At 43.1% G+C, this 16,103-nt stretch overlaps 1 protein-coding gene across 23 annotated transcripts in view; it reads right to left on the reverse strand.

The window, feature by feature from the left end:
- celf2 (cugbp, Elav-like family member 2) overlaps positions 1-16,103 on the reverse strand; it is a 210,693-nt gene that overhangs the window by 52,887 nt on the left and 141,703 nt on the right. For all 23 annotated transcript variants that reach the window (XM_047575017.1, XM_047575016.1, XM_047575013.1 and 20 more), the window contains one exon: positions 907-955. In XM_047575017.1, coding sequence (XP_047430973.1) covers positions 907-955 — 49 coding nt within the window. The remainder of the gene's footprint in view (positions 1-906; positions 956-16,103) is intronic.

The following is a 16,103-nucleotide window of genomic DNA, read 5'->3' on the forward strand; positions in this document are numbered from 1 at the left end:
AGACTTTGTTTAGATTTGGAAAACTACTAATTACTCCCTCTTGCAATTATAAATAAGGGAAGTGAGGGTTGATGGGTGTTTGTCTGGCTCTAGGGCCCTAGTGTTTCACCATGGTTGAAAGTTCAAGACCAAAAAAAGGGCAACCAGGACCAGGGATTGGGTCAAACCACCGTATGTCCAAACCTCTGCATGCCACCATGCAAGTCACCCAGGAATTGGGTTAGGAACAAATGAATGTTAATGGGCTAACACACATTGCTGCCTTTGGGTTGGATTGGTTGGCAGTAAGTATCCTTTACAGAAATTTCCTCCCGTAGACACTGTCCGGCGTCTTCCTCGTTAGAATGAGAAGGAGTGCTGGGAAGAGGCTCGGCAGAGGAAATCAATTCAGCACTGGATCTGTAATATGTAGTTTGGTAGCAGGGGGGGAAGGAGGGTGGGTGGGTGGGGGGAATCTGAGGACGGGTTGTGCGACAGCGTGTGAGTAAAATAGATGCATTAAGGCGACTGCGTGTGTGTGCACGCGGCATCATGTTTGTATGGGCGGGCGGCCACGGGGGACGGAGGCGGGTTCACTATGAGGCCAAAACGATTCAACTCTCGCCGACCTCCTTCCGAAGCACCTTAATAATTCATGGCAGACAGAAGAATATATTTATATATATCAGCATCCCCCCACCCCCCCCACCCCCATCTCCCCCTCTGTATGTGTTGCTCTCTCTCAATCTTCTCCACACCCGCCCCCCCTCCCACCCCCTCGCCCAGCATCTTCTCCTCCTGTCCGCCAGTCAAGCAGCAGCGAGCAAACACACGGCTGATGTAGCTATTACCAAGCGAATGCAGAGAGGCTACAGATGCATGTGAGTGATGCCGGCGCGTCCCTGGTTATGTGTGGGAGCCACTCACCGTTAGATTTCTCGCTGTCTGCAGGTTTCATCTGAATCGGGTGGTGCATCTGTGGAGACAAGAGAAGGCAAACAGTCCATCAGTCACATGCTGCGATACTCACCGACACAAATATGACTTACGGGCGGTTATTATTCTGACAGGGAAGGCAGCTGCACCTAAAACCTGCAGTCCACCAGGAGGTGGCGATAGAGAACAAAGATCGACAAATTACTAGAACTAGGAGAAGAAGATGAGGAAGGAGACGGGGACGAAAGAAGAAGATGAGGAACGAAAACAGAAAATGGAGAGTAAGAAGACAAACAAGATGAAGATGGAGAAGGAAGAAGACAAACTTCAGAGAAGACTGAGATAAAGAAGGCAATAGATAAGAAGATGATGAAGAAAACGAAGAAGATGAAGAAGAGGACGAAGAAGACAAATAATAAAACTAAAAAGACAAAGAAGAAGACGATGAAGAAGAAGATGATGAAAGGAGGTGAAGAAGACAAACAACACAAAGTTGAATGAGATGTTAAAGAAGAGTAAAATGAAGATGAAGAAGGAAAAGGACAAACTTCAGAGAAGACTGAGATAAAGAAGGCAATAGACAAGAAGATGATGAAGAAGAAGAAAACGAAGAAGATGAGGAAGGCAAAAGAGAACGGAAGACTAAGAAGATTAATTAGACAAATAAAACGATGAAGAAGACAAAGAAGAGCAGAAGAAGAACAAGCAAAACATTGAGAAGTAGAAGAAGAAGAAAACCCTCTCTTTGTTCTCTCTGCAGCTTCTAAATAGTTAAAAACTGAATTCTTTTTTTTTTTTTATTTTTGTCTTCTTTTTCAGACTCAGGAACGCATCACACCTAATATTCTTTTCTTTCTAACATTCGGCCTGAGCGCATACGGCTTCACATCTGGCCCCGTTAACAACAGGCCCTCCCATTAGCGCCGTACTCCGCCGCGGCCTCGGTTCATCGCAGGTCAAACGGCCAGGAAGCGTTTGTCCGCAGGCTTTTAGCCGCGGCCTCGAACACAACAAAGAGTCAGAGACCTCTCCAGACTCAAACTGTGCAGGTGTCATCCCGACTCGATTCGATCTCGGCGTGATTCAAAACAGCCGGAGACGTTCAGGCTAGCGCGTTTACGTTCATGCCTCCCCCTCAGATGCAGATTGGGCGCGTGCAGCCGCTGTAAACGTTCTCTAATGTCCAGAAGCTGTTTAATGGAGCTGAATGACGGACGTGTTTTCTAAGGCGCTGGGTTTTCTTTTAAGGTGGAGAAAAAAAAGAAAAAGAAAAGAAAAACGACAAGAAAACACTTCACAGATGAAGAGGGGGGTTTGTCACATCTCCACCCACCCCCTCCTCCCCCTCTCCTCCTCCCCTATCTCTCCCCTCTGTCCCTTTTTTTTATTCCCTCCATCTCTCTTTCCTTTATGGGAGATTATGTGGCTGTTTGATCTGCGGAGAGACGGATGACAGTGATTCTCCAAATCTAGCCCGGTATCAATCACACTCAGAGTCAAATACCAGCCGTGAGAGAGTGAGTCTGTGCCTGAGCGTGAGTGTGTGCGTCCAGACGGGAGGGGATTGAGGGGGGGTGGTGGGGGGGCTGGCTGGTGTATGTGCCCCGTCTTACCCATAATGCCCCTGGGCTCAGTCACGCTGTGACAGAAAGCTTTGATCTTCCAATTCTATCACACACCTTTATCCCAACTCTCTCCTTCTTGCTCTCGTCCTTATCATCCTAACTCGGCTTTAACACGCCGCCCCCCCTCCCCCTCCATCCCTCCCTCCATTTCTCTCTCTCTCTCTTTTAAATCCATTGATTAGTTCCAAAACCGGCCTGATGGGGGCAGTCAACGGTGGAGGAGGAAGCAATGACTTTTGATTTATAATTTACATGAGAAAGAAAGAAGGAAGGAAAAAGAGAGAGAGAGAGGGAAATGATGGAGGGAAGACTACAGGAAAAGAAAGAAGGGAAGAGTAGGAAAGAGGGAAGCAAGGAAGAAAAGAAAGGACGGGGATGGGTGGAAGGAAAGAAGGAAAGTGAAGGAAGGAAAGAATAAGGACGAAAGAAAACTTAGAAAGAACGAAAGAAAGGGGAAGGAAGGAAGGAAGGAAGAAAGGGAAGGAAGGAAGGAAGGAAGATGGAAAAAAGGAAGGCAGGAAGGCAATAGGGAGCAAGAGAGAGAATGATGTCAACAGAAAGCAAGAAAGAATGAACAAACGAACGAACAAACGAAAAAAAGAAATGAAAAGAGGAAACAATGGTCAAAGGCTGAAAGGAAAGAAAAGTGTTTGAGAAAAGACAGAAAACTGAAGAAAAAGTAAAGAAAGGAGAGAAGAGGGTGGATGAGAAAATAAAGAACAGAACAGGCGGAGATGAGGGAAGAAGAAAGGAGAGAAAACGAGGAGGAGGAGGAGGAGACAAAGGAACCAGACAGAGAGAAAGAAACTAAGAAAAATGAGACAAATGCAGAAAACCAGGAACAAAGAAACAGTGACAGACGCATGAAGAGAGAAAAATGGAGCCTGAAATGAAAGGAGGAAAACAAAGGAGGAGAAGGACAGAAGAAGAAGAAGAGGAAGGGAAGAGGGTGGATGGATGGATGGATGGAGGGATGGATGGATGGATGGATGCCTCCAGACTGAGTCTCAGTACAGTATCACTAACACCAGGACAGACGTAAGGACATGGAGGACGGAGGAGGAACGTGTGTGTGTGTAAGTGTGTGTGTGTCTATGTGTGTGTGTGTGTGTGTGTGTGTGTGTGTGTGTGTGTGTCTATGTGTGTGTGTGTGTGTGTGTGTGTGTGTGTGTGTGTCGCGGGCTGAAGCCACATCAAACGGAGCAAAGTCATGTCAAAGCAAAACCTGGAAGTCACATCCAGTCAGTTTTCTGTTAATCCATTTCAAAGCCTGTCCTCTAAAGACAAAAAAAAACACAAAAAAACCCACAAAAGAGACGACAGCAGCCGTCGTCATTCTCTCTCCCACCCACGCATTTATGTACACAAACACACAAACACACAAACACACACACACAGGTAGAAGAAGTGTGAGTCTGTCTCCTCGGGTCTGTCTACCCAGAATGCCCGGCGTGTTTGATCTCGCCGAGCTCCCCGCCGAGATCCACAAAGCCAGACTCTCCTCCTCCTCCGTACCACCGTCCCACCGTCCCACGGTGACGCAGTCTGACTTTCATTATACGCTCAGTGGGGGGGCGGGGTAGTTAGGAAGGGGGGGGCTAGACTAGACCAGACTAGACTAGACTAGCGATGCTGCGCTGGCATTTAGCTCCACGGACGCATGTGTTGAGTCAAACGTCCACTTCCTGTTTACGTCAGACTGAGTCCTTCCTGTCTGTGACACGTCTTTAACCCTCAAACACTGAACCATCATTAGTAGGAACATCATTCACTAAACAGGAAGAGGAATAAATAAATAAAAAGGAGATAGACACTGGTCAGAGGAAGAAAGAAAGGAAAAAAGAAAGAAAAATGGAAGATTAGGGAACAGGAAAGTAAGCAAGAGAAAGAAAAAAATAAATATGGGAGGAAAAAACAAAGAAAGAAGAGAAAGAATGACTCAAGAAGAGAAAAACGTGGATGATAAATAAATGAATAATAAATATAAATAAATAAAGACTAGAAGAATAGAAAGAATGACTGAAAGAAAGTAGGCAAGAGAAGAAGCAGGAGAGATAGAGAGAAAATAAAGAATGGAAGATTAGGGAACAGGAAAGTAAGCAAGAGAAAGAAAACAATATGGGAGCAAAATAAAGAAGAGTAGAAGAAGAGAAAGAAGGACTTAAAAAGAAAATGAGGAAGAAAAAGAGAGCAACAGAGGAAGAAAAGAACGGGGAAATAAGTGGAAGAGACGGCAACAATGAAGCAAGACATAAAAGAAAAAAGAAAAGTCAGGTCAGGAAAACAAGACGGAGGGAAGGATGGAAGGGCAAGAGAAAAGAAAAAGGAATAGAAGACGAGGAAGAAAATGAAAAAAGAACAGAAGAAAAGAGAGTTTTAAAGAAATAAAGGTAGCAAGAGAAATACAAAGAAAATATGTAAAAACCAAAGAAATAAAGAGTGGAAGAAGAGAAAGAATGACTTAAAAAGGTAAAGTAGGCATGAGAAATAAAAAAGAAAATGTGGAAGGCAGAAAAGAAAGGAATACCTAAAATAAAGTAAGCAAAGAGAGAAAGAATGACAGGAGAACAGGAAACGATAGAAGAGTAGGAGACAATGAGAAAGGAAGGAAAGAATCACTGAAGGAAAGAAAGAGGAGACAAGGAAGTCAGCAAAGAAAGAAAAAAGAAAAAGAAAGAAAGCAAAAAGTAGGAGACGTTAGCAAAAAGGGGAGATGATGAAAATGATGACAGGAAGAAGTGAGAGTAGGAAGAAAGAAAGCAGAAAATAATAGAAGGATGGAATAAAGAAGCCTGAGGTGAAGGTGTCCAGCGTAAAACCTGAGCTCCAGAGGTTTATTCTCAGCCTGCAACACGTCCACAACACACTCGAACTAAAGAGTCGCCGTTTGTTTTCAATCATTTTCAGAGCTCTCGAACGTTCTCCCTGCAGAAACCGAAACAGTTCAGTTCAGACCGACTGAGTCACGCCGTGTGAAATACGTGATAAACGTGCACCTCTGACAATTGATTAACATTTAATTTACATATTAATGCGCTGGCTTAAAGTCGCCACTCACGCCGCTAACAGCGAGTCACCGGTGAGACGTCATGTTGCCACTGTTTAACAACCAGAATATTTTTATTTTTTCTCAAGATTATCTTTCATCGTCTGCAAGTAAATAAAGCTGCAAATTCAGATTCTAAATTCGTAAATTAATCAACATTGACATGAACTGAACTAATTTAACCCTGGACACAGAAACTTGAAATGATATTTAAATATAAAGTTAGCCAATGGCTAATTTGCTAGCAGATATTAGCATTCTTTTAGCATCTGTTTGTGTCCACCTGATAAATGTATAAACCTCACCACATTCCTTATAAACTAGCAAGGCTAATGTGTTAGCATAAAGTTGCTAACCTATTGCATAGAAACGTTAGCATTGATTTAGCATCAATTAGTACCTTCCTGATAAATGTTGAAACCTGATAAAATAATCCGATATTAACTATTATTATTAGACTTAGATTTAGCTAATGTGTTCGCAAACAGTTGCTAACTTACTGCATAGAAACATTAGCATTTATTTAGCATCAATTTGTGTCTTCTTGATAAAATCTCTCTCTCAAATGTAATTTATGGCTAATATGTTAGCACACTGTTGCTAACTTCTTGTACAGAAGCATTAGCAATCATTTAGCATCTGTTTCTGTCCACCTGATAAACAAAGAACCCTCACACAATTTCATATAAACCAACTGTTTGGCTAATGTTTGAGCAAATGGCTGCTAACTCATTATACAAATGTTAGCATTCGTTTAGCATCTGTTTGTGCCCACCTGATAAATGTAAGTTGTATGTCCTGTCCAAATAATCACATATACAAGTTGCCATGGCTAACGTGTTAGCTAACACTTACTTAAATAGAAGCCTCAGCATCAATTTTGCTCAGAACCCTGAAATAAAAATACCTCCTAAAGTTGTTGCCTGGCTTAAGTGTTCCTCTGTGGAAGCACTGCCATCTAAATGACAAACGCAAGTCCAGTATCCTCTGTCCTTTTGGCTTTGTTTTGTCTAACAATACTTGGTAATTGAGATTTAAGTGTGTCAAGTCAACAATGGGGTCACGCAAGATTAACTTATCCAGTCACCAGGAGATATTTGTGCCAGTAAAAATCGGCTGAGTGAAACCATAAGGCCGACATCACACCAGAGGGATCAGAGTGCAGCGGGCAGCCAGGATGGATTTTACGACCTTCCAGTTATAGGACAGTCTCTTTAATCACTCCCTGCTTCCTGGCAGAGGCGAGGTGTCTATCTGTCGGACTAGCTGATGAAATGTCACCCCCGCCGCCCCCGTCTTTTCCTTTTAGCTTTCTTATCTTTATCCTTATCGTGTATTGAGAGTCCAAGCAACCTGGCCGGCATCCAGGCAGCCCTGAGGCCACCTACCACACCCCGAGGCAGCCCCTCTCACAGCATCATCACGTCCAGGAAAACTGAAATGCTAACCGGTGCTCTTGGGTTGTCGTCTTCCAGGAATGCCCTGCCCCAAAAGGTCATAGGTCGGCTTGTCCAGAAGCCAGAGGACTAACTTGGGGCTTGTGTGCAGTGTTTTTACTGGCAGTTGGCACCTTCAAAGCAACGACCAGAGTGCCAGAAACTAAGGGAGTGCACACACACACTGAACCAAACACTCTTTTCATTTTATCTCCTGCACACACACACACAGACAGACACATTTTCCCCTCCCTTCCCCTCTCAAGGTGTGACGGTGAGCTGCTGGGTCAAAGTCAGACAGATGGCCCTCACAGTTGGGATTCAATATCGGTGACCGAGACCATACGACTCGCCACACAGTCACACCTGAGAGTGTGTCTCATGCAAACACACCCAAGAAGGCGTAGTGCTATGACCTCCAGACAGCGACAGGCGACACAAAAGACACAGACGATACTTCCGCTAGATGCCACCGACTTCCACCTATATAATCACATCTAAGTCGACGCGTGCTACTTGATTTGCAGTCGCTTGGCGTTTGCATTCATGCGCTTCTTCGCCCTAACGATGGGATGGGTTCAGATTCCGATGAATTAAAAGTGCGCACACTGACACCTGAAGCGATCAAAGCTTCGGATTCAAACGCCGTCACTGAACCGGATCCGTTCAGCGTTGCTTTGATTTAGTCGCAGGTGCCGTTTCCTGGCTTCAACAACTTGTTTTAGTTTGACTTTACTCGACCTGAAGCACAAAGTGATAACTTCTACAGGCAAACATGGTCTTTGCTCTTTGGTACTTGCAGCCATTTGTCGTTATTATTATTATTATATATTATGTGCACGTTTAACTTGTGTGCATTCCTTTCCTCGTGAACAATGTGAAGGACACACGAAGCAAAATCAAGGTTTTCTGATTCTGAGAGTTAAACACTGAAAAACACTGATCTTTCTACTGTCGCCTCATCTCTACTCCGGCATATGAGGAACTGTTGTGAAGCTCTTTTTCTCCTGCAGAAGTCTGTCAGGTCCAAATATGGTCATATCCTTTGTATTGGCGACCAGTCATGAAAGCAGAAAGGATTATCTGAAGCTAAACTCTCTCATGGTTGGTGATTTTAGATAGAAAATTACAGCTGATTTTACAATGTGCAACTTAAAAATAAGTTTTTCTGCTATTCTGAGCCAGAAATCTCCATTTCAGTAGCTCTTACACAAACCAAACCTTTCAGATTTATTCCTAACCACATTCTGCAGGTATTCACAGAGGGAAATTTATCATGTATCATTCAGAGCCTGATTCATAGAACATTTTACTCCTAAAAACACGGTAAAATTAGATTTTTTTTGGACTTGTTGACATTTATTTTGTGATTTATGTAGTGATAAAAAGAGATATCCACAAATTCCCTCTGTAAATACCTGGAAATATAATACGTTAACAAAACGAAACAAGAATTTTGAACCTCACTTTAGCCATTATTTGGATTTATGTTCTGGAAATGTGTGCAAATTAGCATATATTTGCAAATTTAAATATAAATTCACAGAAAACTTGTGTAATATTGTAATTATCAACCGGAGAAGATTCGTGATGACATCTATTAGTTAAAAATGTTGAACACCTCTAAAGTCAACTTCAGGTAAGAGTTTCCAGGCGACGAGCGCCAACTTCTCCTTCCTGTAAACAAATGACTATTAATCAAATTGTCCTTTACATTATCCCTCGTCTTAGCGGTGCTTAGCGCACAGTTAGCCTACATTATCCCCACTTCATTTAGCTCGGTAAACAATTAACCCGGTCCGCCTCTGTGTGTGAGCAGAATGATTGAGGGATTTGGCATTAGCTATGCTGCGTCGCGTCTCCACACTAACTACACTGTGAGTGTTTAACATAGTTAGCCTGCATTTACTGACACCCCCCCCCTCTTCGTTTCTTTACCCTTCCCCCTCCTCCCCCTCCACGAATCAATATGCTTAAATGCTGCCACCAACTTGGAGAGAAAAGAGGGGTGAGGGAAGTTAATTTGAAACAAGCGATTAATATTTCTTTCCTTAAATAAGAGCACACACACACACACACACATCCACGTAGTGAACACACACTCAGAGGGTCGTCGCATCGATGAGGTTTGCCTTCCTTCAGCTCTGTTTGAGATAGCATTTGGGTTTCACTACAGCAATTACAGCCTTTAATTGAATTGATTTCGATAATGAGCCTCTGTAATGACACTGCTGTGGGAATGGCTGCATGTGTGTGTGTGTGTGTGTGTGTGTGTAGGGGGGTGTTTGCGATGAATGAGCCACTGTTGTTTTTCTGGACTTAAATGATCTGAGGACGAGGATTTAAAGACGCACACACTCAGGAGCACGTATTTTAAAAAGCGAGCTGTGTGCTGCTCTTAATAGCCGGTCAGCTGTCTCCATCGAGCCGTGTTGTCCGAGGTCTAACCTTTCAGCTTGTTGCGTAATATCCTCCAGGCTATAACGCATGAATGTTTGATGACACACGGCTTACTACATGATAAAATTTAATATCCGACACCGCTGCATTTTAGGTGTTTTCGGCTTAGCGCCGTCTGCAGCTACTTCCCAGGTTCTCGGGCGGATACAGCGGTAAGGTTTCACGGGAATTTGTCCGCGAGTCGTCGGGAATCGGCTCCTGTATCAGCCGGAGAGAGCAGGAGAGCCATTGTGATAGAGCAGCGATATGTGTAACAGGCCTGCAGCTGAACAAACATCGGCTGACAGGGCCGTGCACATGAAGCATTCCTCCTCTCGCAGCGCACCGCTATCAATAAAACGCTATTAATGACGCACGCACTTCAAACACACAGGTACCAGCTGATAAATGCCGGCCCCCTTTTATACATGCGACGGATGGGTTCTGATTAGATCCGGGAGTCATTATTGAGTTGATCAATGCCGCTCGGAGCAGCTTCCACTCCGTTTGCAGGTATCGGCCCTGAGCATCAGATCGTATCTGGTGGCATGAATCCCGCTCGACATCAAATGAGGACGGAGGATTTTGAAGAGGGGAGCCATAAACTGAAGCTAGGAAAGATTTATCTGCTTCTTGAGTAATGTTAGAAGTTGTAAGAGGGAGACAAACCGCTGGAAGGATCACGTATCTTACCTCCCTACCCATAAAAGTTTATAAAAGGCGAAACAGGAAACATGAGGCCAGTCATGTTGTTGGTGCCAAAGTTGAGGTTCACGGCAGATTCAAACTGATGCAAACTATCTTTGAACAGTGTGTACACTTGTTTTTCTTGGTTTACTGTGTCAACTAGCGATGTGCAGATCGATACTGAAATGTCGATACTGCCGATACCAGGTCTTTATGCTCTAAAATCGATTCTCAGATCAAAATATCAATATTTGAGGTGATGTAGTAACACAGTGGAAAGTAGTTCCTAGTCAATAATTTATTTTAATGGTCTTATTTATTTATTTTTTTCCAAAATTTTTTGTATGATTGTGTCTGTTTAGTTTTTCTGTTGTTGTATTAGCTCAGTTATAAAGTAAATGAGGTCACTACCTCAATATACTTCAGAGTTTAAAATAAATAAATGAATCTGATGTCTTTTATTCTTTATGAAGCTATGATTTGACATGCGCTGCTTTTTTAGATTTACCAGACACATTAAGGTGCATTTACACAAAGTATTAGTATCAGTGATAGCAGCCTTTATTTTACTCAGTATCAGAAAGGAAATCGGTGGTATCGAACATCACTAGTGTCCACTATGTGAAATAACCGGAGACGTTTGGTCACGTCGCTTCGGACAGAGCTGTGAAATCTTCTGAATTCTGGGACAAAGTTGTTTTTCCCGTCAGATTCTCTCCCTTATTCATTCAGGCCAAACGAATCCTTCTCTACTGGATCCCGACACCAGAGCCTGACCAACACCTCCCAAGAAATGAAACGGCATGTCGAGGCAACACAGCCCCAGCAACAACCGTGATTGATCTGAAATGTATTTCCTCACCTACGTCTCTCAGCGGTCGGACAAGCTGAGAAAATATTCTCCGTCCTCCTCCTGCCTCCAACAAACACTCTACTTCTTTTTTGATGACTTAGTGGTTAGTTTGTTAACTTAGTTGCTTAGCAAAGGTGTGTATTTTTCAAACTCAAATCACATAATGCTCATTTTTTACACTATGTAAAATGTTTAAAAGTCAGAAAATAATCAAACTTTTGTCCTTTAATGTAACAACATAACATTTTTTGTAAATTGGGCACTACAAAAAACAAAGCTACTAATCATTGACATGTCCAAGGCTCTAAACATCCCTCCCAAGAAAAATCCACTTAGTTTTTTTTTAAAAATTTTTTTGGTGCCATCACAAACACTGGCATATAAAGGGTTAAAAGTCAGCAAATAATCAAACATTTGCTATTTGTGATTAGTACTGAAGTGGATTAAAAGATTTATGCAAATCCACTTTGCATTTAGATTATTGAAAATAATTAAAATTTTGTCTTTTTTTTTCCCGCCATCACAAAAACTGGCATATAAAGGGTGAAAAGTCCGAGAATAATCAAACTTTTAGTGTTTGTGATTAGTACTGAAGTGGATTGAAAGATTTATGTAAGAAAAAGTAGAAAAAATATTAACATATGCTATTTTTAGGGCGTTTTTGAAGACAGTGTAGACCACTTGTACAGGTCTCTCTAGAGGTGCAGCCCAAGCTTTAGAAAGGAGTTTGGTTTTATCCACTTAAATGTTGGTAACAACGTGTGCAGAGGGGTCAGTCATCATGTTTCCAAATTAGCATTACAATCTTTTAGTCGTGGTCATTGCAAACTGAGACTTCTGCTAACACTACAATATCAAACATGCAACACATAAACGGTGAGCTGGTAAAAGCCGGTTGTCATAATTGAAAAGAATGGCTTTTATCGCTCCAGAAAATAATTTATTCATGTTTTAGAGATGTGTGTTAGAAGACGTTCATTAATCCAGAAGAGCCGCTGGGATGTGGGGAAAAATCCCATTAGCTGGGGCGTGCGCGTGCTCCTCTAGCATCATATTTTAACTTTACAGCATTAATGAACAGTTTATAAATAATTAACATTAATGAAGCCATAAGATTAACCGTTTAGAGACCAAAAAAAAAAAAAAACTGTTAAAAGATGAAAGGGATGAGATTAGATTAGGAAAAGGTTAATTCATCTTTAACACGACTCAAATAGGATGATCTGTAAAGTATCTATAAATGATCTTTTACAGCTTGTTAAGTAAAATATAAGTGCGACTATTTGAATTTGGATCCTTATCCTTCTGAGGCCTGAGCTCTTGTTTCTTATACGTTTTTAATTTCTAGGTTATGAACATTTTTCAGATCAAGTTGCCCCAAACGTACGGAGAGATTAAGTAGAGGCCTTCGACCTATTATATGTGTTCTTTATTAAACTCAGCCTAGTGCTATTTATAAATATACATTATTATTATCATTTTGCATTCAGTATTAAGCTACGCAAATAATACACAGGACCAAATATTCATGTTTTATACCAAACATGTGCAAAAGTAGGGGGACATGCTGGAAAAGTGTGAGTGTTGAAGATCTATGACCTAAAAAGTTCAGCAACTAAGTATCATCTTTGAACACGAAGTCGTTTTTTTTAACGTCCTCATATGTGGACACAGGGATTATTTAGCTGTATATTACAATTAAGGTGTTAGAAATGATAAAACTATAAATAAACAAGTTTCAGCCATAGAATCTGATTAGGGTTTTCTACCTCGTCCCCTTTCGTCCAGCAAAACGTCCCCATGCGAGGACGCGGGGTCTCGGGAGGCAAATATATTAATTATCAAACCACATTTGAAACATAAACCCCAGTAAGCACGAGGCCTGCAGCTCGCGTTGTTTTAAAGCCTTCAAAGAGGGAGGGAGGGAGGGAGGGAGACTCGGGAGCCTTCAGACCACGGGGGCCTCTGCTTGAAAGAATATGATTTCTCACATCACTGGAAACGATAATGCGACATTATCACTTACAGTCGGGTTGGGGGTGGGGGGGCTCCGTCCGTCCGTCGACTTGAAATAATAAATGACCGATTAAGCGGCTTGTGTCTTTGGACTCTAAATTGCCTTCGCCTTTAAAGCCTAACCTAGCGCGAGATCACGCTTCCTTTCATGAGGCCCTTTGATGTGCCTCCGGTTTGCGCACGCGACTTCGTGCTCGTGTTCCGGCGGCGTCACTAATTATCGCACCGGCAGAAAAAAAAAAAAAAAAAAAAAAAAAAGTAAGGGAAATGGGTAAGGGACCCGTGTGCACGCGCTCGTGTGTGGTCTCGGTGCGACGGCAGCTTTTAATGAGCCGCGCGCTTCTTCGTCGTCGGGCTCGACACGCGCTCTGATCCGCCCACGTGGAGGAGGGAAGGAAGGGCTGGTGCTGGTGGTGATGGTGGGAGGGGGGTTGGACTGATCGCGTGTGAAGCCCCCAACTCCCCCGACCACCATCCACGCCCTCCACCCCAACAAACCAAGCAACACTTTTTCTCTCTCGCCTCCAGAGCGAAACATCCTTGAGAGAAAATGCGAATCAAAGCGCTTTTCATCCTTGTCCCTTCTCAAAATAAAAAAGAGGGATGAAGGAGGATGACTGGATGGAAGGATGGAGGGATGGAGGGAGAGATTCAGCAGGAGAAAAAAAAAGGGGGGTGGTGGTGGTGGTGGAGGAGGGCGAGAGGAGGAGAAAGTGGATGAAAGAGTGAACTTCTCCAAGCTGGAGGGCACTCCAGAGGACACGTCCTAGATTGGTCCTCACCCCTCCCTTCCTTACATCCCTCCATCCCCTCTCTTCATCCTTCTCCTACACCCGGCTTCAGCTTCAGCTTCAGACGGGGGAGCCAGCGGCCTTGGGGCTCGCTCGGTGGGCGTCGTGGGGGGAGACACCGGGCATTTAGACATCTGTCAGCCACTAATGAAAGAGTTCAATTTAGTGGAAAATCTAAAACAACCTTGTCTGGCGGGCGGGCTGACAGGCGTTAACTCGCCACGTCTCAGCGTGTGTTGTGTTCAGGAGGAGGAGGAGGAGGAGGGATAAAAAAAAAGAAGAAGAAGAAGAAGAAAAAGGTGAATATGCAATATGCTGGCGTGCACATAAAAGTGCAGCGTGTGGTAAAGAGTCGTGCAGGGGCGTGGGTCGGGCCGTGCGGCGGGGGACCGGTCTTAAATCGCTCCGGGGGTTTTCGGGGCATGTTTTTCCACGATAGACGGGTTTGTGAGCATATTTAGAGCCTCGCTGCAGCGCTATTAGAGCTGCAGAGACGAAACACATGGCTCTGCAGGGCGACACACGCACAGACTCTGTCTCCGACCCCCCCGGAGCTTCATTAGCGCGTCATTAGAAGCAGCTTCAGTGAAAAAGCTGTTGTTCTTTGAGGAGCGAGTTTGCGCCACGCGGACACAACTCATTATTTTTGTTTTTCCATTTTCCCTTTTTTTTTTCCCCCCACCTGCCTTTTTATTTTATTATTTAATTATTTATTTTTTACTGTGGCCAAGTGTTTAAACACAGACCAGTTTCTAGAGCAGAGGCATGTTCACGTACTGCTTCTTTTAATATTATTTTTTATTATTTTGTTACTAAAACAGCTGATTAAAAAAGTCTGCATTTATTTATTTGTCTTTTGGTGATTTGCATGTGAAAAAAAAACTCACTGATTGCAATTTAATGCATGACAGTAAGGTGGTGTCATTATAGTCTTCGTCTCCTTTATTGTTTCACAATTGTTATCATGAAAGACTCAAAAAAGCAGATATGTTGCACATGATAGTCAAATAAATAAATATTTGGTGTCTCCATTGGGAGCTGATTATGCTCCTGCAAAGACCACGTGGGGGCGGGGCTTAATGTGATGATTGACAGATGAGTAAAGGCTCATTTATAGTACAGCCGGACATAGACGCAGTAACCTACCTACGTAGCCATTTGTACTTGTGCCTCCCAAACACTAGTCGGCGCTGTGTCTGTAGTTTAAGTTTTGATCCACTTCCTGTTTCACTTACAAACAACGGCGACTGAAGCTTTCGCAGAAATTTCGTCGTGCAAATGTTTGTATCTCTGAACCTCCTCAGTTAACCTTTCCTCCACGTGTTCCATCTTTATCGATCCAAAACAACCAATTTGAAAATTGCAGAGATGGAGAAGCAGACGGTCAAAAAGATGCAAAAGCTTACATGCCTTTTTTATACACACACACACACACATATATATATATATATAAAATAATGAATTAATTAAAAGGAGAATTTGTTATTTTTTATACTGGTAAAGTATTTTATATTGTAATTAGTAGAAACCAGTTTATTTGCCTAAAATAATATTACTCCGTCTTTTATCATAGTCAACAAACTAAAGGCAAAATTACTAAGTTATTTAATAATCACGACATTTCCGGTAAAAAGTATCAGTATTGCCAATACTAGCCCTGTATTTACGTGGTATCGGATCGATACCAAGATTCCCTGTGTTTGAATTTGCTTCCAACAAAACGTCTCTGATTGGCTGAAGTACGACCCAATAGCACAGAGTTGTGTCTCCAGACTCATATTCTGAATATATGCATGAATAAAATGACCCTGTTTGCTGTAAACGCAGTGATCAGTGTCTTCTTACAACAAAAAACAACCTCCCATAAATGAATAAATAAATAAAAATGCCTGTTTCTGGTGAAAGAATCGAGAAATAACACACCGTTTAGTTCCCGCTCTGAGCCGCGTGTTGTTTGGTAGCATTACTGCTGCGTCACTGACACATGACAGACAGGACCGGGGCCGACGCAAACACGCGCTTCTTTCCGCTTGCATGAAAGCGCATATGCATTCGTTTGGCGTGCGCTCGGCTGTCAGGACGCTGACGGATCTCCAGCGGAGACGGCTGAGGAGGGATGGAGACGGCTGAGGAGGGATGGAGACGTATGACGGAGAGCTGGCAGAGGAGCGGCTGTCATTAGAGTTTCCTTTCACCTGGCGAAGACGCCCGAGCCCCGACGCTTCCCTCTCATCCCGAGAGCCGCGCACACATTCATCACATCGGCCGCTTATTGCACTCGAAATAAAACGAGGC

This window comes from Mugil cephalus, chromosome 22 (assembly GCF_022458985.1).
Source record: "Mugil cephalus isolate CIBA_MC_2020 chromosome 22, CIBA_Mcephalus_1.1, whole genome shotgun sequence".
NCBI lineage: Eukaryota > Metazoa > Chordata > Actinopteri > Mugiliformes > Mugilidae > Mugil > Mugil cephalus.